Source organism: Engraulis encrasicolus, chromosome 2 (assembly GCF_034702125.1).
Source record: "Engraulis encrasicolus isolate BLACKSEA-1 chromosome 2, IST_EnEncr_1.0, whole genome shotgun sequence".
Lineage (NCBI taxonomy): Eukaryota > Metazoa > Chordata > Actinopteri > Clupeiformes > Engraulidae > Engraulis > Engraulis encrasicolus.
Window position 1 is genome coordinate 30,193,517 of NC_085858.1, and position 27,073 is coordinate 30,220,589.

The 27,073-nt window shown below is 43.9% G+C and overlaps 1 protein-coding gene across 1 annotated transcript in view; it reads right to left on the reverse strand.

The window, feature by feature from the left end:
• The window catches only part of colec10 (collectin sub-family member 10 (C-type lectin)), a 25,585-nt gene extending 8,189 nt beyond the window's left edge, over window positions 1-17,396 (reverse strand). Inside the window, exons 1-3 of the mRNA XM_063186127.1 lie at window positions 17,134-17,396; window positions 8,855-8,926; window positions 2,176-2,247 (exon numbers count right to left, since the gene is read on the reverse strand). Of these exons, the coding sequence (XP_063042197.1) occupies window positions 2,176-2,247; window positions 8,855-8,926; window positions 17,134-17,257 (268 nt within the window). The 5' untranslated portion in view covers window positions 17,258-17,396. The remainder of the gene's footprint in view (window positions 1-2,175; window positions 2,248-8,854; window positions 8,927-17,133) is intronic.
• Between the last annotated feature and the right edge of the window lie 9,677 nt (window positions 17,397-27,073).

Here is a 27,073-nt window from a genome sequence, read left to right on the forward strand (position 1 = left end):
AATTTCTAAGATTCCTTTACAAAATGTGAAGCTGCATAACATGAAAACTGTCTCGGGGGCCGGATAAAACGGCCTCAAAGGGCCGCAAACGGCCCTCCAGACATAGGTTCCCCACCCCTGCTCTATAACAGTTGGGTTGCATTCAATACACAGTGTATTGTTGTTTGCGTGTTGTGCGCTGTTGTGTATTGTGTACTGTGGATCTACGTATCTATCCTGCTTGACACCTTAATTTCCTCCGGGATTAAAGTGGCTCTACTCTACATTCCATTAATTTGTTATCATTAGATTTTTCTATGTACCCACTCCAGTGCGCTCACCACGTACCCCTAGTTGGGACAACCGCTGTAAGCACCTGCATTGGTCAGCTGAACTCCAAACGGAAGTGCAGTGGCTTACAACTCAACTACTTCTCACACATTATATCGAGTGGGGCAGCAGTGGCCTTGTGGTTAAGGAGATGGATTTTTTTAAAAATTATTTGTTATTTATTATCAGACAGGACAGTGGGGGAGAGACAGGAAGTGAGTTGGGAGAGAGAGATGGGGAAGGGCCGGCAAAGGACCCGGGCTGGGAATCGAACCCAGGTCGGCTGCATAGTAGACGAGTGCCCTACCGTTAGCGCCACGGTAGGGCCAGGAGATGGAAGTTAGATCAGAAGAGTTGCCAGTTCAAATACCACGCTTCCATTCCCTATTTATGTCCATGGCTGAAATTGCCTTGAGCAAGGCACATAATGCCACACTGCTCCAGGGACTATAATCAATACCTTGCACTGATCATAACAGTTACTCTGTAAGTCGGTTTGAATAACAGCGTAAGCTGAGTGTAACGGAATGCAATGTAATCCATCCATCATAGACACTGGGGGGTATCTTCATCAGACTGCTTGAACAGTGACTGAGCAGTGGAAGTTTTGGCCTTTTTATCATTTTTGTGATAGGACAGTGACAGAGACAGACATGAAGCGAGTGAGGAGAGAGACAGGGAAGGAGCTGGCAAAGGACCCGGTCCACTATCGAGCCCGGGTCACCGGTGTAGTAGGCCAGTGCCCCACCATTAGAGCCACGGTAGGAGCCCCCCAATAACAGTTTTAGTGAACGTGGCAGCTCCATAGAAATACAGTGGGAGGGGAAATGGAGACAGCATGGACATGTATGTACTGTACTGTACATCCCGCCCAGGAATTTAAACCCGCGTTGCTGGACCACACAAGAGACAAAAACATGAAATTGGAGAAAAAGCCAGCAACACCCCGAATATGCTTTTAATGAACACTACTAAATCAACGTGACATCTTTGTGGGCCTCTCGCCCATCATCTGACATGAAACAGACAAAGACAGACCTATAGATGTGCAATATGCTGTATGTTGGATGAAGGCCTTATGCATCACATTGAGGAAGTTTTCTTCATCATTCCGTTTTTTTTGGGAGCGTGTTCAGGTGTAGATAAAGTTAAGACTATCATCCAGTTTTGATGTCATAGAGTTATCGGTATCCTGTTATGTTGTTATTATCATGTACCAGTGTTGTACTGTACTGTTTTTAAGATTACCCAACTACAGACATGGCCAAAGTAAAAGTGGAAGTAAAAAACAAAAAGCTGCCATAGTTTCCTCCGAGCACTAGTAACTTCACTGAGTAACTGGTCTACAGTTATTAGAGTAATATACATGATTCTGCTCTGGTTGGATCATCATTTTTAGGTTTAGCTATAGGGCATAGGTAAGCAGGGTGTCAGACTTGTAACCCAGCGGCAGCCGGTTCGATTCTTGACATGTTGGTAGGGGGAGTAATTAATCACTGCTCCTCCCAATCCTCTATGACAGATACCCTGAGCTTGGTACCATCCCGCTGCACTGCTCCCCTGGGTCTCCGTTGGGGGCTGCCCCCTTGGACGGGTGAGTCATAAAATGCCATTTTGTTGTGTGCATTGAGCACTGTGTGCTGTGGAGTGTTGTGTCACAATCACCATGGGAGTGTCCAAGGGTGTGCTTTCACATTACGTACACTAAAGACGTAGCACTTCAAGTGAACCATACTGAAAACGATGAATACAGTAACTGCTGACAGAGCCATGACATGATCCCCATCTCAGTCTGAAGGCCCTGAAACAGTTCCAGACTCCAGCTCTGTTGTCTGGAGCGGAGCTGAGCTGAACGTGTGTGTTTACCTCTGGATCCCGCTGGCCCCATCTTGCCCGTCTGTCCGTCCTCCCCTTTTCTCCCGAGCTCCCCAGTCAGACCTGCAAGGAGACAGGATGAAGCAGGAACCTTGAGAACCTTCCGCTCTCGGAACTCGAAAATAAGCAGATTTGCACCGCAGATGTATTTGATTGTTTGCGATCGCGCCGCTTGAAAGGAAACTTTGACTGACTGACTGCTTCATTGAACAGAAAAAATACTTTGTACATTACACGGCTGACATAATTATACAACTTTCTTTACAAAACCATCCATCTCAATTTAACTGGTGTTTCTGTAATTGCTCATGGCTTGGTGAAATTCTCAAGGGGGCCGTCGTCGGTGTTGGTGGCGGTGCAGTTATAAACCGCTGGTTAATATGCCTCAGAGTGCGCAGGAATGAATGCGGTGGTGAACTTCAGATGCACGCCTTCAAATTGAACCTCAAGACATGTGTAAGACTAAGTGAGTCACATCAAGCAGAACATGGGAACATGCATCACTGACAAATAAACTGACACCGAGGCCAAAGAGGAAGAGGGGTCTGCTATAGCAAGCAAGGGGAGCGTGTCTTACGCCTTTCCCTCGCACATAATGATGTCATGGTGTTGAAAAGCGCATTGACGCAGATTGAAGGCAACAGTAATTGTTGGTAATTTCCAAACAGCACTTTTCGGAGTGTTTTTCCAGAGTTACCCTAATTGCTCCTTAAAAAAAAAAAAAAAAGTCAGAGAGCCCGTAAAGCTCCACAGGTATTTCCTCTGCACTGAACGCTTTCACTGCACTGGGTAAATACGCAGAGGATAGCTTTAATAAAGGAAGCCTGAGGAAAGGTATGGCTAGAGAGGGAGAGAGAGAGAGAGAGAGAGAGACAGAGAGAGAGAGAGAGAGAGAGAGAGAGAGAGAGAGAGAGAGAGAGAGAGAGAGAGAGAGGTGTCTGAAGGTCTGAAGGTCAGAGAAAAAAGAGGAGGGTGGCCTTGCCTGGATTTTCTTCCGTTCTTTCTCTCTTTTTAAATACATTTCATTTCTTTCAAATTCCGTTGTGTCTGGTTTCCCTTTGAGAGGGAGGCCATGTGATTTCGCCGGATTGAGGTTGGACCTGACTTTAGAGAATCAGGTTTCCTTTTGCTAATTTCTTGAAGTGATTCATGTGCACACTCATGGAATAATTCAGTCAAAAAGAGAGGAAAGGGAACACTTTGAATATAAGTGGCTTTTCCACGTATCACTGCTACTTTATCATCCAGATAGTCTACTGTGGGAGCAGTACTGTGAAAAGATATCTGGAAAAATGAATGAAAGCCAAGTATGCTGTTTCTTTCTTTCTTTCGGGCAGAAGACAGGCAGATCAGCTTGCTACCAGGGCTGGGCAGGGACCAAAAACTCAACCGACCATTAAAAAAATAATTTAAAAAGTTATTTTTATTGTTATTGTTTATTATCAGACATGACAGTGGAGGAGAGACAGGAAGTGAGTTGGGAGAGAGAGATGGGGAAGGGCCGGCAAAGGACCCGGGCTGGGAATCGAAGTCGGGTCGGCCACATAGTAGACGGGTGCCCTACCGTTAGTGCCACGGTAGGGCCCACCCGACTATTTTTTGGCTTAAACTGGCCTCTCAGACATATATAATCCAGTTTCACACGATATCCTGCTTGACTCAGTCCACTGTCTAGTATATGGAATATGGACCATTTGTCCGCCCCCTCTAAGCTGTTGACCAGCCCCTAAAAATGTATCGAACAAAATAAACAACAAAATAGGTTCTCCGGGTCTGTTGGCCCACCAGGAAAATGCCCTGTATGCCAGCTTACCAGTCCAACTCTGCTTGCTATGCTACCCTACGAGTGCCTCCAATGTTGCAGCCATTCGGAGCCGATTTGCAGTCTGACTTCCCTCCATTTCTGCTTAGTCAATGGCGGGAGGTTGTAGGCGGTGAGGGCCAGGGTGAGCGTGAGGTTTCTGTACACTCATTGCGATAGTCCTACTCTGCACTGCACTGCACTGCCTCGCTCTGCTTGCCCAGTCAAGCTCTAGTGGCAAGTGAAAACCTCCGAAACATATACACACTACTCACCAAAAAAGTTCAGTGTCACTGCTATATTCCAGTAACTAGATTCACTTTTTGCTAGAGGGGGAGAGGGGAGGGAGGGGGCAGAATGCTGCTGCTAGAGATCTGTGAATGAACCAGCATCCGTCCCCCCCCCCCTCGCTCTACAAACACTACTGATCGCACACGGCATGACAGAATAACACACACATCACTAGGCATTGTTGTGTTTGGAAATGACTGAAATTTACTCTTCCTGGCAGAATTGTTCATTTCCTTTTGTCAAGTAAGATGGATGTTTGTGAGCTGTGGGGGTGGTGGTTTGTGTGTGTGTGTGTGTGTGTGTGTGTGTGTGTGTGTGTGTGTGTGTGTGTGTGTGTGTGTGTGTGTGGCTCTGTATGTGGCTCTGTGCATGTGTGTGTGTGTGTGTGTGTGTGTGTGTGTGTGTGTGTGTGTGTGTGTGTGTGTGTGTGTGTGTGTGTGTGTGTGTGTCTGTGTTCCAAATTAGGGGGTGGGGGGTTATCTTGTTCCCTGCGGCTTGTGTGTGTGTAGCAGAGTGATAAAATAAACAGAGTGCCTGGAAGGGGGATGACCGAGCGCGAAAAGTCGGCGCGAAAGAGCAGAGCCTGCCCTGTACCCACCACCACCACCACCACCATCACCATAACCTCCTCCACCCTCCACCACCACCTCCTCCACCCTCGACCTCCTCCTCATCCCCCTAACGCATGGAGCCACCACAGGCCCGTTACCACAATTAACACGTCTGCCTGGCTCTGGTGAGATTCCCCTCTGAGGAGGAGGTGGTCTGGCACACACCACCACCACCACCACTGGCACCGCCGACACTCGCCTCCCTCTACACCAAATTAGGGCACGAGTGGAGTGGAGACATCACCCTCCGATGACTGGGAGGTCAAACTGCGCAGCAGGCGGGGAGAGTAGGCGGGCAGGCGGGCCCCGGAGAGAACCGCCACCCCCCAACCTCACCGAGACGCTCGGGGCGGGCAATTGGCCTCTCGCTGTGATTTTCCAGTCAGAAAATTGCTCAAAGCTGACGCCTGATAGAATAATTCTTTGCAAATATCCTGTGTAAACTACCTAGCACACTTCTCTTCTACGGTAGTCTGGCTGAATGGTGGGATGGGATGCTAACGTCTACATCAGCCAGCTATGTACTGCATATATTTAGTGTTGACAGCGAAAAGATGATTCAGCATATCCAGTACAAAAACAGATCAACACACCCAAAACCATTTTGTGGAATGATTGCTGTTCTTTCAATATTCTCTCAACTAATGGGTAGCAGTGCACTCTACAGCTGCGTGGGAAATCCCATATGGGTTTTGTTTTTCTGAGGTAGACCTGTACAGTATGTACATATACAGGGTGGTCTATTTAGTGAATGGAACCTACAGGAAATGCATATTTTTCTTCTTTAAAAAAAAGTTAACCGTAGGCTACATGGTATGCATAGAATGTCTTTAAAGAAGAAATGAAACGAATATTAATTGTTGGAATTTTACAGTTTGTGCTGCATATTACAAAAGTTCCAAGCTTTGTGATTAAAACAAGATATTGTGTGTGTAATAATGTATCCGGGAAGTCATGTTAAAACGTGCTCAAAATGAGCAATATTTTGTCCAGTAGTGCGAATTTATTGTCTTATGCGTGACGTCATAAGGTTGACACAGTCCAACTCCGAACCCACAAAGTTATAGTAATCAATGGCGGCGTCTATGGCTAGTAAATCAAAGCACAGTGGAAAATATTGTGTTCGTGGCGGTCCAAATGGTACAGGTTGCAACAAGTACAAGCTTCACTGAAGGCATCTCTCTGCACAAGTGTCTTTAAGTCAAAATTACTGGAACTGTTGCTGACAAGGAGAAGGCAAAACAACATCGTGTAGGAGGCATCGGCTTTTGAAGTGACCTAGATCAATGTTGTGCTCCGGGCGTTTTCCACCCCTCCTGTTGTTTACCTTAAAAAATCTGGAGACCGTGGACATGGTTGGAAATACACTCCTAGGCTACCACAAGCAGTGTCTATGGATAGCAGGTGTGCTTACGGATAGGCTATCTCTAGCTCGAGTGCGACCACGGGTGAGTCTGGCCGACAGCCACTTAGCAGGATAGCAGCATGCTAAAGATGCTATTCCTCTCTGCCATTGTAGCACCCTAGTACTAAGGGTCCTCGGTCAATGCGCTGCGGGTCGAGGTGTTTCGTTACGACTCCATGGCCGTCGGTCGTGGAGTTATTGCTTTATATGCAACGAAATCGCCCCAGCATCCGAGCACGAACATCTGTGTTATGTAGTTATGACTATCCATGGCCGACGGTCGTGCAGTTCTTGTGTTATGCAACAACAGCCCCTAAGCACGAACATCTGTGTCAAAATATAGCCTAGCCTACCTACCGACTTCCAAATTGTCGCATAATGATGGGTATAACGCCATTGTTTATTAAGATTACATTAAAACCATGCTATTGAGCTACTTAGGCATACGTTTTTAAAGTAGCTGATAGTGCAATTTCGCTAGGTTTCAATATGTCAAAGACAGAGTGCAGCAGCCAAAGCATCGTCCGCCCCCCCTTGTCACGTTGCCATAAACAAAAAAATAAGTATGCCGCGCCGGTTGATCGATAAGTTGTCGGCATAATAATTGAGATAACGCCATTGTTTAATACGATTTTAAAGCTGGCTTTCAAAGTGTCACTTCGGTTTCAACCTGTCAAAGACAGCGCGGAATGTCACATGATCTGAGAAACCGGCAGCTGGCTGGCACCCTAACATGCTCCCATATTTTCCAGTTTACCACAGCACATACAGCCTACACTAATAGTGTCATATGATTGATACTATCTTAATAATGATCAGCGTGTAGCCTTCGTGTAGCCTAGTAGGAGCGCGGTGCTGTTTTGTGCCCGTCGATCCTGTGCCGAATATGGCATATCTTTCCAACCCATATGGCATATGGTGGTGCATCATCAAAGAAAAGTCTACTCGGCTTATTTGTGAGGCTTATATTCAACGTGAGTCTTTGTCACATAATGTTAGAGGTGTGTTCTTTCGACATGTCGATATTTGTATCTTAATGTTGGTTCCTTTATGAGATATGGGTCCTACAAATGTATGATATTTCCGCAGCCAACCATACTCGCAAAAAGAGGGTGTCAACCGCATGACGTCACGCCCCTGTAAATATTGTCGCACCAAAGGCACGGTTTTAAGTTGCCGTTTCAACAAGTTATGTCCGGAAAAATTATTTAAAGTTGGATTGATGTTTTAGAAATAGGCCCAATATTTAATGTGAATAATAGATGAATATTCGTTTCATTTCTTCTTTAAAGTCTGTAAAGATGAAAGCCTTCTGCTCTGCCCCCTAAAGCACTCTATTTCAGGATCAAAATGAAAATGAAAATTGTGTGCGTGTGTGTGTGTGTGTGTGTGTGTGTGTGTGTGTGTGTGTGTGTGTGTGTGTGTGTGTGTGTGTGTGTGTGTGCGCGTGCGTGCGTGTGTGAGTGTGTGCATGTGTTACCGAGTCCCGTTCTTTTTTTGTTAAAAAAAATAGATGCGAGGGGAGGGAAAAAAAGAGAAATGTTTGAAAATAACAGTGTTTACTACCGGAACCGTGGAGTGTAGTCCAACCCTCCTGTCATTTTAGCCTGTCGCAGTCCCATCATTGCAACGTCACTTGCAGTATCCACACAGCCTGGATCTGGGGCACTGATGTCATGAAAAACAGTGTGTGTGTGTGTGTGTCTGCGTATGTGTGTGTGCCTGTGTGCGTGTGTGTGTGCGCGTGCGTGCTTGTGTGTGCATGTGTGTGCGTGTCTGTTTTGTGCCTGTGTCAGTGTCTGTGTCTGTGTGTCCGTGTGTGCACGTGTGTCTGTAATGAAAACCAGTGTGTGTGTGTGTGTGTGTGTGTGTGTGTGTGTGTGTGTGTGTGTGTGTGTGTGTGTGTGTGTGTGTCCATGGATAATTCTGGAGTCTTGCAGCCCACGCCACTGTTTACCAGCCTTTCAAATTAAAAGATTTGCATGCAGCCAGCCGGGTATTTCTGGACACTCGTAAATACCCTGCGCCACGACCAACTTCCCTTTAATCGCCAAGCATTTGACAACAAACCCTGTGACAGGCGTGGGGACAAACCTCTGGGGAATTGTGTGTGTGTGTGGTGTGTGTGTATGCGTGAAAGAGAAAGTGTGTGTGTGTGTCTATGTTTGTGTATACTGGAATCTGAGAGAGAGAAAGTGAGAGTGGCTGTGTGTACATGTGCATGCATGTTTGTGCATGCCTATGCACGCCCATAAGTGTGTGTGTGTATGTGTGTGTGCGTGTGCGTGTGCGCATGCTTCTCTGTGTGTGTGTGCGCGTGTGTGCATGCGTGTGCATACCTGCATGTGTGCGTGCATCAATATGTACGTGTACATGTGTGTCTGCATGTGTGTCTGTGTGTATGTGTGTGTGTGTGTGTGTGTGTATGCATGTGTGTCTGCGTGCATGAGTGTGCGTGTGTGTGTGTGTGCGTGCGTGCATGCGTTTGTGTGTGTGTGTGTGTGTGTGTGTGTGTGTGTGTGTGTGTGTGTGCATGTGTGTGTGTGTGTGTGCTGCTGGGACCTTGGTGTCCGGGTGGTCCCGTCTTTCCCTGCTTCCCCTCATCGCCCTCCAGCCCAACCGCCCCGTCATCACCTGCCACACAGAGAAAAAAAACACAAGTTAAAGGACAGCGACAAAGACAAAAATACACAGAAACACTCAAATATGCTCCAGCGGGGGGGTTTCCAGAACGCAGGCTTGGTCGCTTAAACGGCAGAAGCAGACAGCCCAGAGTAAACAGCTGTCAGAGTTAAAGTTCTGCCGTGTATGTACTCTATTTTTTGCCGTTTTTTTGCGCTTCTGTTTTAGAGGACGGTCGAGAGAGGGACTGGAAATGAGTGACAGAGGGAGATAGAGAGTTGGGGAAGGATCAGGCGCGGAGTGGCCATCGGGAGATCGGGGACGCGAAATGTATTATAGCGGCCGCATTATGTTCTCAGCCGGCCCCAAAGTGTTATATGTGTCACTGCGAAGGCTAACTAACTACGTTTCACTTCTTATCATCTAAGAGGATTTGACTCACCAGTATATATATCGTACCGACCGCAATACCTCAGTGACGGTGTCAAACAGAAAATTGGCCACACCCCTTCTCTACTGATAATGTTCATACACCGTAGATCGCGGAAGTTTACTAGATCTTAGTAACATAGTTTCGTTTTCAGTATTTCAAGAACCTGTGATATTTAGATTGGTTACCAAGGGATGGAAATATTAGTAAGTTGTGATTTATTTTCCGATTTCCACATGACTGTTACAGTTTACAGTCTGCCACTCCAGATTCACTTGTTCTGTGGTTATTGACTTGGGTTACGAACAGACTCCACCAAGTGGTAAGGAAGTGAACTGCAGCTAAGCAGGAAAACACGTTGTACATGTTTTGATGGCATTGGTTTGTTAGAACTAGCGGTATATCTCCTTACAGTCGAAATAATGTTATATCACACATATATTTATATGTGGCACATTTAGGATGTAGCCTATGTAATGTCTAAAGAAATGGAACAAAATAATTACCACACAAGATTCTGATGTGAGCAGTGCTGGGTGTGTAGCCTAAACTGTGGATTAAAATGTAATTGCAAGAAACAAAGACATTTGCTGCGACGAAGACAGCGTTTTAAGGTAGGCCTACACCGTTTGGTTATTAATTTTGTTGACTTGTGGTTGTGCTTTGATGTAGCCTAGTTTGGCTTAGTTGCTGCATGGTGGGTTTATTGCACAATGTAGACAGACTTTTTGTAAGCTATAGCCTACTCTCCTCTCTAAAAATCCCCACACTCAAAACTTTGTGCCCGTGCTCATCCTGTCTTCCTTAAACGATATTTCAATAGGCCTACAAACTGTCAAAATGACAGTGGAGTGCACATTTTCATGGAACAGTAGCGTGATGTAGCCTAACCTGCAATGTTCTATGGTGAATGCTTTGGACTGTGATGATGGCTGTGTATTTCATCAAGTGTAGGCTACAATTCTCCACTTCAGGTTGATATTTTGACAACACTAATGTCCACATGTAGTAGGCCTACGACTGCAGATTTCGTGGTTTTTGTCTTTTTGGTTAGGGAACCATGTTGTTTGCGTTGGATTTTTTTTTTTTTGATGGTGGGGGGGGGTAAAAGGGCCGCTAAGGGGAAAATTCTCCCGGTGGGAAAAGTCTTCCCACTCCGCCCCTGGGAAGGATGGCAATTGACTTGGGCAAGAATCGAACTTGGGTCGCCTCGCCGGCGTAGTGGCACAGTGACCTGCCGTTACGCCACAGCAGGGCCGCATGTGCTCTTTCTGCAGACTTCCTGAATTAACTCGATAAGCCAGGTCGAGGAGGCGTGGTTACTAGGATCAGCTAGATCAGTGGTTCCCAACCTATGGATCGGGACCCAACCTACAGTGTATGGGTCGCCAAAGATCCACAGAGGGTCGCGAAGCCCTCTTGATTTTAAGGGCTTTAATTGTGTTATTTCCCGTATATAGCCCATGTTGAACAAATGACAAAGCATCTAAGCTAATATATGCATAGAAGCGTCAAAATGTAAGTGCTACATCAAACATTTACTCTATATTTTACCGAAGACGAATAAAAGGATAACTAAAATGAGTTTTTGCAGGAAACAGCGTTTCATGTTACTCCCTCTCGTGGTGGCGCTCGTGCGGTTGGGTCACCAAAGCTTACAATGGTAAAAATATGGGTCCCTGAAGAAAAAAGGTTGGGAACCTCTGAGCCAGATAACTTAATTGGCTGAAATAAATATGCGTGGCAGGACTTTTATTTGCTCTGTCTGGCATGGCCGTCTCTGCTTACAGTAACTGGGGAAGTTACAGTAATTCACAGCAAGTGTAAACCTGTCGATACTGTAGATATGACTTTATTTACTCCAAAGTCTAAGGCAGCAACCCAAGGAGCTCAGAGGGGTTATCATCATTGGCTTGTGGCCTATTAAGTGCTGCTCCACTTAAAACAAGATTTCGGCTGTTAAAAATAAATAAAAATAAAACCTAACCATTCTGTGTAATTAGACGGTTTCAGCTCCCTTAAATTTTCCTAGGAGAGAGGAAACTGATTTCACATCCAAATCATTCTCACCACCCTGCCGATTTGCTGTAGGCTTGCTCACACACTGCTTTCTGTCAACTTATCAGGGCTAGTTAGTAAGCAATGCACTTGGAATGGCCTCGCCCCGGGCTCCAAAACAGTCTTTATGTACAACACAGCACGTCACGGCACAGAGTGTGTCTTATGTAGACAGAGTGTGTGCTAAACGGCCTAATGAAACAGATATGCAAAGCCGTGCCGACACCCTCGTAAGTCCCAGTGAGCGCACAGGCCAGAGTGTTTGAGATGGGTCTTAACCAAATAAGCATGTCTCTGACAGAACAGCTGTTTAAATACAGACACACAGACACTCAATAGGCCAACGTGCTGAATCCGCAAAGAGGTCAGTTGTCCCGGGCTGGGGAGTAGGCAGTGGGCCAGGAATCATAGCTCATCTAGAAAATGAGTTTCGTTGTGACCGTTTAGTGGCAACTTAAAAACATGTTTTCTTGATCAATTTGGGGGTGCTGAATCCAAATCTGCCTGTTGCCACGGCGTCAGCCTGCACATTTGGCCACCACAAGGGGCGCTATATTAATTTTTGCTTATTTATGGGTAGAAACAGAGTTTTAAAGTTTTCCTTCCTGTTCAGTAATAACATTTTACAGATTGCTTTGTAACAACATTTTCCATGAAGTTTTGGACCATTTCTTTACTTCAAGCCATGTTTTTCTCCAAACATGACAGTTGATTGGTTGAATTATAGAACAACATGCATTGCATATACATTACAATCTAGACTCAAGATGGAAGAAAATACTAAAATATGACTGTGATGCAGGATATTCTGTGCGCGTCATCATGGCTCCCTATGCGGGCGCCATTGAACATTTGGAACGCCATGCCCTCTTTGAAACTTTCATATCCCTTGCCAGTATTAATTATGGACTTTATTAACTGCTAAGTGAATGTTTACACAATGTGTTCATGCCTTGTAATCTAGCATATGGATGCACACATTAGAGTCACAAACAATATATTCATATTCAAACATTTCACGCACGCATCCACACATTCTTAGTTAGAACCATCTACTCCCCTACAAAGGAAAAAATAACTCAGCTGATCAAACTGTGCAACTGAGAGAAGTGACTTCCAAGTTTTATGTTTAATCCTTATAATTTCTTTGAGTTCCGACACAGTAGTAGACGTACAGTAGTTGCAGTTGCCCCTTCTACTGCTGCAGAGATCTGAATGACTATTTTATCAATTGAATAATTATAAATAATCATTATAATAAAAAGACCACGGCTATAAGATTATTGGTAAAATGGGCTCTGCATGGAATAATGATGACACATTGATACAATTGACAGTATGCAGGCCTATTGATACCAAAATTGACCTTTGACCCATAGTTGGCGCACTATTACTGGATATTCCACCTTGTGTCTATCATTCTTGTGTCAAAGGGTCACGTAAAGACAACATGCAATAACTGACGTGGTGATTACTTGTTTTGTGCTCATAGTTATGACAAGCCATAATCTTCTAACCCTCTACTGCACAACATTGCCCTCTGGCAACACAATGTTTTTTAAAGCCTCATGTCCAGTGTGTGTCTCTTTACATTATCAAAACCAATCAGAATGTTAGAAAAGACATGAAAGAACAATTTAGAGTGGTTTGGATGACACTATGTTGTAGTATTTGAAGGCGGGACTTCCTCTTGGGGTGCGAAGGACACAAGATCTTTTGCATTATTAGTGTAACTAAACATGATAAAATCATGAAATAAAAGATAATTTTATGCGCACAAGGCTGTATAGAAGACTCTTATCAGGTTTTAAAAAGGGTTTTCCTTTGTGATTGTTTGGAACACTTTGTCTTTGCGTTGCCTCAAGGCAATGTTGTTCGATAAAGGGGTACTTTTTGGGTGACTTTGTTATTATTGTTTTGTTTGTGTGTGGTTGTGTAACCACATCATCACATATATGTTATGCAGTAAAGACAACAACTAAATGTTCTGAAGTACTTTTTAATGCTTTATGGATGAGCGCATCAGGATGTGCATGATAGAGAAATTTCATCTGAAGTTAGGTAGGACAGCAATGTCAGTGATGAACATCTAAATGTAGAAGAGAGGGAGTAATGGTAGAGGAGGGGAAATAGGGTATTAACTACTGCTTATTATTCCTCTAAATATGGGGGAGAATTGCTGTCCAGCTTCAAACTCAGACCACCTGGGTACTACAATAGTGGTAGTGGGTAGGAGCCTACCTAAAGAATCAGACTAATTGATAAAGTCAAAGCACACTAACTGTTGTCTCTATAGTCTCTTTCTACAGGATGTTAGTCAATTCTGCGTTCCTGCTTGGGATGCACATCTTTTGTGCACGCAACTCCCGCCATACTTCATTTATTCTAGGCTTCACTCATAACTAGGGTCCTGAGTCCAGGGCCGGCCCAAGCCTTTATGGGGCCTTAAGCAAAATTTCATCTGGGGGCCCCTACCACCACCTACTCATCATCAGATGCTTTGTAAGCTTCATTTACTTGCACAAGTGAGGGTTAGGAGCTGAGGACATACAGTAGGCAGGCTGTCTGTAGATCATGTGCCCATTTGGAGCAACATTTCCCAGAAAGCCATTTATCACAAAGGAATATCTTAGTTTCACTTCAAAACTATTACTTTTAGTTATATTCTGCATTTATTGTAGGGTTTGTACAATTAAATGTGGTACATGAAAAAGGACGTTGTATCCACCATCATTGAGGTGTCCCCCGATATACAGCATAATTGCTCCCGTTTCCATCGAGGCTCAGAAAGAAATTTTGGACTAGGGAATATAGTATAGAGTTCATTTCTTCCTGGAACTTTGCTGCCCAGGGTGGGCTGGTGACGGGGCCCTAAGCCACTGCATAGTTTGCTTATGCCTCGGGCCAGCCCTGCCTGAGTCCTACAGATTAGCCTATCCTTGTAGTCACTTGCACGGAATTATGGCTCACATGCAGTGGGTGTCTCCAATGGCCCACTTCTGACACCAGCAAATGGGGATAACTTAGCTTGTCCAGCTTCAAACTCAGGCCCTCAGGGTGCCAAATGTGCAATATGACCACCACACCAAGCAGCCAGTCTCATTAACATGACATTTAGGACACACACACACACAAACCTAGTAAGGATCATTCCATCACTGTCCACCTCTGTTTTACGTGAGGTAAGTGCATGTTTTGTTCAATTTTAAACTGTATACAAATAAGAATATTGGGCCTACAGGATAAATAATCAAAATAAAATATATATTTTGTCAATAAAATGTCTCAAAAGGAACTAAAAAAAAGCATACATAGCCATGTTGTGTGCAGTAGAGGGCTAATTATCAGTAATGTCAAGCAATGTATGTTGAGTTCAAATTAATTGTTAACCTGTGGTACTTTTGTTGCCATGCCATCTTCTTATTTTACAACATCAAAAAACTTTTCATAAAGTATGTTTAATAGAATATACACATTAACTTAATCCCTTTTTCATAATATGAAATACACAGTAGCTACAGTGATTTCAAGCAGTTCATTCACCTACCACATGGTGGCGCTATGCCTAACTGCCATTTCACACACAGAGAAATGTTGGTAGGCATAATACACAGTAATCTGGGAAATTTCACACTTGTGAAGCACTCCAAAAGGAGTTGGTGACACATTTCCTGTTGAATGGCCAATTTAATTAAATTCCCACATTACCAAATGTCGCTATTTCAACCTTTGTTTTTTAAATCAATGTGCAACTTTTGACGATGGCAACACCTGGAATATTGATTTATGTACTATCAAGTACTTATATCAGCAAAAACCAAGTTGCCACCTGATCACTCCGACGAACCTGCAAGATAGGATTTCTGGCCCGCTGCCTAGAGGGAGGGGGCCCAGAACTGGGTCCTCATTACACTGTGTATATTGGAGTGGGGGGCCTTTCATATGACTTTGTCCCAGGCCTGACCAAAGCTGTCAGCGGCCATCGCCTGCCTGTACTGCAAGTGACTCTTTCCCCCTATGTTCAGTATGCAGTGTGGAGCGTGCAGCATGAGGCGGGCCAAAGGGTGAGCCCAGCTCAGCTCAGCTCAGCACAGCTCTGACAGGCCCCATGTCTGCAGCCGAGAGCCCAGGCTGTTGTTCCTTCCTCATGATGGAATAGGAGATGACTGACCTACTGCACTGCTCTGCGCTGCACAGGCCTCCATATGACTGATCTAGCTGACGCTAGGGAGAGCACTCCACTCCACTCCACTCCACATGCAGGGCTGCTGACAGCTTTGACCCGGGCCGCAACAAAGTCATCTGAAAAGCTGCAATGTACAATGTACATACAATGTAATGGGGTCCCAATTCTGCAAACCCCCCTCCCCGATACTGAATCGGTTGCCCCCTTACTCTATCGGCGGGCCTGCCCACAAGTGTTGTATAGTCGGCCACCCCAGACATATTCACTCACACACGCAGGCATACAAACATGAAAGCACACACAGACACAGGTGTGACCTGACAGTTCGTATTACATATGTATTACCTGTCCTGCACGTAGACAGAGACACAATTACACACTTAGTTTAACATCACAGTCTCGTGGCGGCAGGAGCTTATCTTGCAATGCAAAGTCACATTGAGTTTAAAGCAAAGGTTTAGCAGAGGTGAAGAGGTCAGCTTCACAAAGTGACTAAGCGAACCAGTTAAATGATTACAGAGTACCAGTGGCATCCCTTACGAAAACCGAGCATGGTAAACCGTGATTTCATGTTTTTTTTTAGCTTGGTTCGGCACGTTTTTTGGTTTGCCTATGGTTTACTCTGAAAACTAATCATGGTTTTACCACGGTTTATAATTATTTATGAAATTACACTTAGCTTCCACTTTTTTTATCCAACGCACATATTGGTGACAGTCCTTGGAGCAATGTGGGGTTAGGTGTCTTGCTCAAGGGCATTTCAGTCATGATGGAGGTATAGGGAGAGGTAAGGGTGGGATTCAAACCTGTGAGCTTCAGTCCAACTTCCTAACCATTACACCACAGCTGCAAACAAGTTATCGTGCTTTTTTGAGTGACCATAAAACCCACGATTAACCATAGACACAAACCATGATGAAAAAAGCCCATGAATAACCATGATCCATGGTTTTCATGGTTACCCAAAAAAACATAGATAACCCATAGTAATACTGTCGTTGGTTCAGAGTACAGAGAAATCATGGTTACTACAGTAAAACCATGGTCGATTTTCGTAAGGGATCACTCAATTCCGTCCTTGTAGTTTCAAGCATATTCGAGCACATTATTAATTTATTCCATCCAAACCATTGTCATGTTCCTTCAGAGTCCCAAACATGTGCTTTTAAATGTTTGGTTGATTATATAATTTTTCAAGCAGCTGCATTTTCAGATTTGATTTCACCACATTGGCGTGCCCTACGCAGACGGATGCCTTCACATTTACTCTTATTTGGTCAAAGTAGACGAACCAAATGGTTTGAGCAGCTCTCATCAATATCAATGTCATGACCTCCACAAACAAAACCCTCACAACAGACATTTCCACATCCACCACGTCATGTGTGCGCTGTTTACTGTAACATTTTCTGAATGATTCAGACAAAGACAGGAAAAAATAACCACTGATGTCCAACCGACTGGTGTCTGAGAGTACTGTAACAACAGCATGTCTGTATGAGGCTGCTACATACGCTAACAAAAAATGAAACCATTGAGCAATACCTTTGAGTCCAGGGAGAATGGTATTTGAGCAGACCTCTGTGGCTGACTCTTGTGAGACAATAGAGAAGCAAAGAACAAAGAGGAGCAGCGGGATCCGCTGGTCTCGAAGACGCAGGAGAGCCATGTCTGATCGGGAAAACCGGGGTTTGAGTTCCCAACAAGACTAGAAGACAAAAGGACAGGCTTCATTCCCTGTTGTTTACTAGAACTTATCAGTCTTGCTGTCAAACAACACTGTCCAGAACTGGCACTCCCTCCTCACTCAGAACAGTGGTCTGGGCCAGGGAATCTGGGACAGCATGTTCTTCTGGGACTGCCACTGTCTTTCAGTCAGCCCTGTAATGTTTTAATTAAAACAAATTGCCTGAAAGAATGTGGCAGCATAAATCTTTACACTAGAGTAGATGCTTACGGTCTGGTCATGGTTTGTGGTACATGCTCTTGCCCCAAGCTAGCCTCTCATTTAAATAAAAGCTCTAACAAGTCCCCTAGACTGGCTACTAATCTTTGAAGTTCATTTACTGACACTTAATCAGTGCGGTGTACTCTTCGCAGTGGAGAGAACATAACGTTTGTATTATAGCTCGTGGTCTTATTGTGTGGTGTGTGTCATCGCTAAGGCTAGCCTTGTTGTCATCAGAGCAGAAATCAAGTTGCAGTCCCTCATGTGTGTTCATAAAACAAGGTGGAAAGTACACAATTACTTCTCAGACACAGATGTGTCTTAATGGCTCTTGCTTCAGAGTTCAGGAGAAGGACTGTGTGTGTCTATTCCAGCAAGTCCCCTTTTACTTATTACAGGAATCCAGCTGCCCAAATGGAGTAATCATACTTTATTGCTTTGGAGTAGAGAACGTGGCTGTTGCCCCATACACCTTAATCAACCTATTTGTTCCTTTATGTGAAACTCTTTCAAATTCCGTTTGGATTGTTTGCCACTGGGGGGCTTGGAGCCAGCAACATTACAGGCTCTTTCACCTCTCTTCTGGGGTGAATTTCTCGAAACCAAAGTTGCTTACTACATTAGCTACTTCGTTGCTTTCAATGCATTTTCCCATTGGCAACTACCGAAGTTGCTAACAGGCTAACAACTTCCCTTTTGAGAAACTCACCCCTGGGCAGAATGGGCAGAGAGGATGGGGAGGGAGGAAGCATGAGGGATGGATTGCCATCAGCACATCAACATCAGGGGATCAGAGGAACCTTTTTCATTCGAAGGGCCGTAAAACTCCTCCAAGGGCCATACAATGAACACAACCCAGGATTTCACCCTGCACTTTAGGCCTATATTGAAGGCAGCCACCTTTAAAACAGACCCCACCTTCTCTAGGTCCCCTGAATATAACGTAATTGTATTGCAAATGTCATTTCTAAGATTCCTTCACAAAATATGTCATATTTCATGTGAATCTGCATAACATTGAAACTATATCCGGGGCTGGATAAAACGGCCTTAAGGGCCATAAATGGCCCTCGAGACATAGGTTCCCCACCCTTGAACTATGTGGTCAGACTGCCATCCTTATGAGCCTGGTTCTTTTACGTTGCAGTTTTTCACCTCCAGATTGTTTCAAAAGAGGTCTTTGGGTGCGGAAAACTGAATTAGCACATTTGGTTAGAGAAAAGTCACACTCTCAACTGCAATTGTGTGTTGATGTGGTTATTGGATAACATCACAAACTAGTCAGAGGTTTCAGCCTAAGCCATTTTCAACATCTCATGGAGAATGTTGGCTGGGTGTTTTAGGCCAAATCGTCTGTCTAGTTGGCCATGCTGACCAGATAAATAAGAATTGCAGTCGAGATGAGAGTATTGCTTTTCGGGCAGTCATAGGTAAGCGGTTAGGGCGTCTGACTTGTAGCCCAAAGGTTGCCGGTTCGGCTGCCAGGTTGCCAGGTTGGTGGGGGAAGTAATCAACGACTGCTCTCCCCCATCCTCCTCCATGACTGAGATACCCCAACCGTTTCTTGTGCCATTCCTGAATTCCTTACGAAAAAAAACAGAACAAATCATCTATAAGCCCTGCGGTGCCGTCACGATATAGCCTCGTTTGACGTGGTTGGGTGACGAAAGGTGGAATTGACAATTGGGGTAGTTTGCTTCTGGGGGGAAGAATAATGGGGACGGACGTCAACAATCAGTGTGTGGGGTGAAGAGTAACTGGAAACGGGACTCACTAGTTTCATACGGTAATCAAACATTTCAAACAAGTGATTTAGGGTTAGGTTTGGGCTAAGGTTAGGGTTAGGGTTAAGGTTAGGGTTAGGTTTAGGGTTAAGGTTAAGGACAACGTTGGAGGAAGGGAGATATGACATGAAGCTGACACGACGACAGGGCTCCCCTCCCGGAATGCACGCTGCTCTGGTGCTCTCTCTCTCACTCGCTCTCTCTCTCTCTCGCCCTCTCTCTCACCCACTCTCTCACTCTCATAGCCTATGGACGACAGCGAGCGTTGCCCAACCACGAAAAACTAGGCTATATCGTGATGGCACCACGAAGCATATAGTTGATTTTTACCCCTAGCATGGTACCATCCCGCCCACCAAATAAACGATACAACTAAAATAGGCCTAAATAGTCTACAAACAGTAGTACACACTCACACTCACTCACTCACTCACTCTCTTTTGATTTTTAGAAAATGATTTCTAGGCCACTAGGAATATGTTCAAGGCCCACAGTTTGAGAATCACTGTTCTAGACATTTCATTGGCTGTAAGCTGTTAAATACCTTTGTATGGCCGCCAAATAGCAGGTTGTTACAGTGTTTCAAGTTTGGAAGTTATGAAGGCATGAAGAAGAGGTTTCAGCAGAGGTGGAATTCAATCTGAGTGTAACTTTTATCATTTGCCATCGTATTTAAGTTCAATGAGTAGAAGTTAGACCAAACAAGAGCTGGTCTATGAGCGGGAGCCCTCTCTTTGACCTCTCTGCTGAGGATATTGAGGAACAGTGCTGTCTTGGTGTACAGCTACCCCACCCGTTAGGTGTGGTGCACTGGCTACAGTTAATGGTTCCTTCTGATTCCCTCGAGAATATTTTTATATAATTGTGTGTCGACTTGGTAGACTGAAAAAATGTACAAATGTTCAAAATTAGGAGCGCCAACTCCCAAGAATCCATGGGAGTGAATCTCATGGCTGCAGCAAACATGGTTTGGCAGCGGAAGGACCAGCTCATAAATTGTGTTTCCTCTAGCTGTGTTTGCCGTTCCTCCTGACAGAGACTCGCAGACGTCAGACAATCCCGCTGATCAGGGGTGAGAAGAGCCACAAACCCACTGACAGGCAAGAAATACTCACACACAAATAGGATATGTCAGCTTGGGCCGTGCTCCTTACTGCAGAATATTTGTTCGGAGATGGTTTACAGTTTATTCCCACCAGTCAGACCCGAATGTGTCTCTGTCAAGATCCTACACCCGGGATATACGTATATCCTGTTTACAGTTAATTCACAGTGAGATCTCAAAAATTAGTTGATATGTTGCAATGACGTTTTTTCCCTGATGCCAGGATCTCTGTTAATAGTAAAATAAATGCCAAATATCTTTCCATTAATGGCAATGTAAAGGTTATGATATATAGGCCTTAATTGCATGAATGCATGATTATTTAATAAAAACAGGGAATATGTTTTCTTTATAAAATGAAATATGAAGTAAGTGAGCTGTAAAACTATCTAAGGGTATGAGATCTAAGAGTATGAGATCAGATGCTGGTTAGGCTAAGCTCTTGGTATTTGACCAGCGTGATTGAATAATACAATTTGCCCTTCATCGTGCTAGCAACATAAAAAATTGGACCAGCTGCTTTTAAGGTTTAAGGAGTTTCTTTAGTCTTTGCTATGACTCTATGCTGTGATTGTAGCCTGGCACTGTCTGGGGAATCTTCATCAGATTGATTTACTGGCCTATTGACAAAGATGATGATGATGATGATGATGATGTGATGTGATGTGATGATTAGACAAAGATGATGATGATGATGATAAGTAATTAATGTTTATGCTGTGGGAAGATGAAAGAGGGCCCTGATCCTTTAAAACTATGCACACTACGGTGCTTGGTACAGGTTTGGGCAATTTTTAAAATGCAGATATTTTTTTCCATCCGTTTATGTAAAAACACGGCGCGGATAAAATACAATGAAAACTCCATTGTGACAGGTGCGCTTTATCCTCCTAAATGAGATATTTTAAAAAAATATGAAATGTGCATTCTAAAACTCCAGTGACTCAAACGGTAGGGCACTGCACTGTTCGATACCCAACCCAAGGTCTCTCCCACTTGTTTCCTGTCCTATTCTTCACTGTCCTGTCCAAATAAAATGGAAAAACCCCAATATACACTATATAAGTCAAGGTATATCCACATGTATTTGTCATCAAGTAAACAAGGTTAAAGAGACACCTACTTCTAATGTAGAAAAAGGTCACACATTTTAGTCTTAACTTCTTTTTTAATCCCATGAGACTGGGATGAATGCTATGAAGGGCAGCAAAAAACGTTATTTAGTTGATAGTTTATCACAATAAATGCGGACATGTGGCATATGGATCTGTAAGCTCCAAATTCGAATAAAACACTTTTTGTGATGCATGCAAAACCCTCATGCTAGTGGTCCTGAAATTCGAGCTGGACGTTAATACAGTCCTGATTCAAGAACAAACTGCAAAAAGGGAAAAAGAGGAAGCTGGTTGCTGGCGGGAATGGCATGTACACACAAGATAAAGCTGAGTGACCTAAGGGGACTTCGGGGCCCCTGGGGCTAGTCTTGGCTAGCGATGGAGTCGCCATATCCTCACAGCCTCTTCAACAATGACAATGTTTGCTTAAAACTAAATCCACTAAAAAACATTACAGGCGACCACTTTTTGGGGGGAAAAAAACATCTGGAGAGAGGAATTTTTAAATTGTCCGTCAAATTAAATGCCCAGTCAGCAGCAAATAAATCCTTACTGTAAGCTCACAACAATGAGGGTTTTTTTCTATTCAAAACTTCATGTCTTTGACTCTTTTAATTAGAGGAAGAAAAAGCAGAGGACAATGTCAGGCAACCTAGTACGTTCTCCAAAAGAGATCTCTCTTCAACGACAGATTTTCTTTTCGATTTCTTTCTGATTTAAATAAGATCATAATTCACTGAAACTGGCCTAATGTGTTGTTGCTAGACTGGCACAATATAATTTCCCCCATCATTTATCATAAGTAGAGATTGACAAATAATGGAACGGGGATTCATTTAAATATAAACAATACATGGTTTCAATACCAAGCAGGTTTGCAGTTGCAATTGGATGTACATATACAGTACGTTATGTGTAGGCCTTGTGTAGTAGATAGTCAGATTTGTTATCATCCATGTTTGGACATTTTGAATTGTAGGATGTGAGACAAGGCAAGTTAAGGCCTTTTACTAAATGATGGATTATATCAAGATAGCACAAGAGGTTAGACACAAAGGTAACCCGGCATTCCAGTTAGATAGTGTCAGATGATTTAGAGATAGCACATCATGTAAAAGGAAATCTTCCCTGGCAGTATATTAATATTCCCCCGGGGGTACTTTCTTGTATTTTGGTCAAGGAGATTTCCATCCAATTTCAACATGCTGTTGTATTGTTCACTCTACCCTTGACTTGTCTCTACCTGAAGACGTGTCATTTTTTGTTGTTGTTATTGTTCCATTTCCGATATCCTGTCCAGTTACATTAGCAGATACCTTACAAGCTGTAACTTTTGGGATGATACAGTATTTGGAGAATCTTGAGACATTTCAAACAATATGTAAACAAACCCATGCCACTGTTAACTGGCCAGAATCTCAGAAGTGGCTGGACAAAAAAAGAAGCTGTTTCTTCTGGCATCGACAAATGAAGGATAGTGTGAGCAATGCAACTGCATGTTAAAATTGGCCGGGATATTTGGAACCTTCTCCCAAAAATTGGCTCATCCAATCACATCAATTTGTCTTTGTAGAGAATTTCTGGGCAGGCTTAACACCACAGTACTGTGAAGGGGCAACGGTGTGGTCATGTAATGCTAAACACGTTCTTTGCTCTGATTGATCACTCTCCAGTTGCCTGCGGAGGCTTTTTGAACGACAACCGTTGATGTCGCCATTTGGATTGTGTCTGGTCACTGTGGCCAGGCCAGCCAGACCACAGAAATTTGATGTGCATTGGCTTGTCAGGCGAGTACACAAATCACCAAACAGGTACATTGGGAATAACTGAAATCACTTGTGTTACTGTTGCTGTCATGTTACACAGGCCGGAGAACCTTTCAGAGTTTTTTAAATTATCTGAAGATAATATGGATGTTTTGCATGACGGAAATGGTCTTACGCTTTTGGTCAGAAAGCAAACATTCCATGGATTTAATCCAGACAGAAGTGTCAGAGTGAATACCCCAGGCAACACCTTCACCACTAAATACAATGCTATTTCATATTTTATCTTTCATGTGTATGCACAGTGTTACAGGGATGCAACAAGTAATATTACACTGTACAGAATAAAGGTAACCCTGACCTTAACCCACAGTAACAGTGTAAGTATTCTGGTAAATGGTCCACACTCTTGTCCACTGAAGACTTTTAGCTGCAATCGATGAATCAGGGGCGGTGATATTAAGTGTTACCAATATCCCCTTACTACTGTATGTGCCAAGCAGTGAGTCTGTTTGCCTTTTGCGGGCAGTTGGTTTTGGCCTGAGTCAACAGTTTGCTGTATCTTAAACCACAAAATTGCATCTGGACAACTTAAATGATCTACTACAGCAAATGTAAGCCTTTGAAAGCTTTATCACACTTAAAAAAAAAAGTAAGCCGTGCATGCATGCATGGGAAAACGAGTGAAAGGCCCAAACTGCACAATGCAAATATTCTGTGCAAAACAGCAGTGAGTCACGTGGAATCTGTTGAATTCCCCCTGAGCCGATTACCAATCAGATGAGTTTCTGTTGAATTCCCCCTAACCTGATTACCAATCAAATAAGTTTCAGTTGCAACGTCAAACAAATACTTTATCATTTTATCAGCATGTAGACAAACCGCGAACTGCACTGGTAATTCTAAAGGGACCTGTTCAAAACATCTCGGTCAATTTCAACACAACAGTGGCATTCTTCCAACCCTAAAATAATGTTTTCGAAATCATTGTAGTGGTTGATCAAGATGTAATGGAGTGAGGGATAGTTTTGAATTCGCTTTGTCGCTCTTCATGGGCCATAACTGTACTAAGCAAGTTTGGACGTCATGTCTCTGTTTTTGAAATTAGCCATGATTCCATCTTTAAAAATATATATTTTTTGACTTTTGTGCCTTTATTTGGACAGGACGGTGAGATAGTGTGACAGGAAGTGAATAAGAGAGCTTATTATAAAACCAAATAAGTAAATACCCAACTGTCATACTCAGGCAACAAAGTTACCTTCAGAGAGCAATAACTTATAAACTTATTTTTTAAAATTATGAGGGGTTGTCAAAACAGAATCATGTTTAGACACGTATAATGCCATTACTTGTGTGGCACATACTATACTTCAGTTGGGAGTTCAGATGTGCTTCGATATGCCTTTAGAAAGAGGCATTAAATTGACTGTGTTGGTGACAGATGTACTGTAAACCTCAGAAAATAGTTAACCACAGGCTGTATAATTACACACACTATTTATTGCCTAACTAAAAGTTCAACTTGTGGATGAGAGAGCTGGGTTTTAAGCTATCTTTCCCCTGTCATGAATCATGACATTTCAGGAGATGCTCCATTCCATATGTGAGGAAGATCAGTGGGGAATGCTGTGTAGATGGCACTTGGACTTGTGATTGGATGGTTGCAGGTTAAAATTCCACCTGTACTATTTGGTAGAATTTGGGTGGCCGCATATACCCTCTTTTGGGGGGGTGGGTGGTGGTGGGGTGCCCTAAAAGCAACCCCACATTGCTGCAGGGGCTACTAATACTTAGGTACAGGGAATTGGTTACAGCCCCTGGAGCTTTAAGTGCCTTGCTCAAGGGTACATGGTAGGGCTGTAACGATATTGTATCGAATCGACAAATCGTGGCACGATACTGTAACGTGATGCAAGAGGGCAGTATCGTGATACCCCCTTTCAAAGTTCTATTACCCTTCAGTCCAGAAGACAACCACACAATATGATGTGATGGTGCTTCCAGGCTTAAAATCAATTTCCTTATTGTTTTTAATTTTTTTTAAACTTTTTTTTTACATCATTAGTAACCTGTTGCAACCTATTCTACCTATAAACGATCATTAAAAAGACGCATTTAGGGGGCGCTGCGGCGCAGCGCGCTAAGCCCCCCACATTTGGGCTTGTATGCCCACCCACGGGGACCCCGGTTCGAATCCGGCCGGGGTCATTTCCTGATCCTCCCCTGTCTCTCTGTCCCATTCGCTTCCTGTCACCATCTTCGACTATCCTATCAAATAAAGGCACCAAAGCCCCTAAAAAAAAAAAACTAAAAAAAAAGACGCATTTAAAAAATCGTGGGGTGTATCGAACAGTAGGTCAAAAATCGTGATACCAATCAAATCGTGAGTTGAGTGTATCGTTACAGCTCTAGTACATGGATGAAGGTGTAGAAGAGCACAGAAATTCTTACTATTTGTAAGGTGGGATTCAAATCCGGCGGCGGCGCACGTAGGTTGCAGCAGCCCCTTGCTTTCCCAACTTTCAGTGTTTATTTGTGTTAAAATGTGTCTTTCGGAATGTCTATCGTCGGAAAATATGTCGGAACGCACGTACAGTCGGCAACAGCTGTTGCAGATAAGAATGGACAACTTAAGCAATGTATTGGATGTACCAATGAAGACCCTGGAGGAACTAGGAATTCTCCGGCGGCATAGGACTACATCGGACCCGTCTGCCTTGCTATGCCGACGCCGAAGAATTAGGAAAAGGGGCAAACGAGGTGGCGTCGAGACACGGCTTGCAGCCAACCCAACTCGTCCAGCAATACCATCAATTCTCTTGGCAAACGTCAGATCTCTGGACAATAAGATGGATGACATACGGCTACTAAGATCAGCGAACAAAACCGTGAGGAACTGCTGCGTTACGGTGTTTACCGAATCATGGCTGAACGACGGCATACCCGATTCGGCTTTACATCTGGAACAACTAACGTGCCACCGAGCGGACAGAGCCCTTGCAGAGAAAAAACGAGGAGGAGGAATATGTGTCTACACACATGATGCTTGGTGCAATAATGCTACGGTAGTACAGAGGCACTGCTCTCCACGAGTGGAGTTCATGATTATCAAGTGCCGACCCTTCTATCTACCCAGAGAAATCTCCGCTATCCTATTAGTCGCCGTCTACCTCCCACCCAGCAACAAAAATGGCGTCAAAAGCGAGGCACTGAACGAGCTGCATCGGGGCATCAGTGAACAACAAGATGCACACCCAGATGCCTTCACAGTGGTACTAGGAGATTTCAACCACGGAAATCTCAAAACAGTACTTCCAAAATTTCATCAACATGTCAACTTCCCAACAAGAGGACAAAACACCCTGGACCTCGTTTACACAAATCAGAAGAGAGCATACAAGGCAAAGCCCATCCCCCACATTGGATCATCAGACCACACGACAATTCTGCTACTGCCAGCTTACAGACAAAAGGCAAAACTCACCAAACCAGTTCTGAAGGAGGTGAGAAAATGGCCTGAGGGAGCCATCTCACGACTTCAGGACTGCTTTGAAACCACAGACTGGGACATTTTCAAAACAACTGCCACCCACAGCAATCACATTGACATTGAGGAGTACACAGACACCGTGACCTCCTACATCACAAAATGCATCGATGATGTTACAGAAATAAAACACATCACTACCAGGGCCAACCAGAAGCCATGGTTCACAGGAGACGTTCACCGACTGCTGAGGGCCAGAGACAAAGCCTTCAGAGCA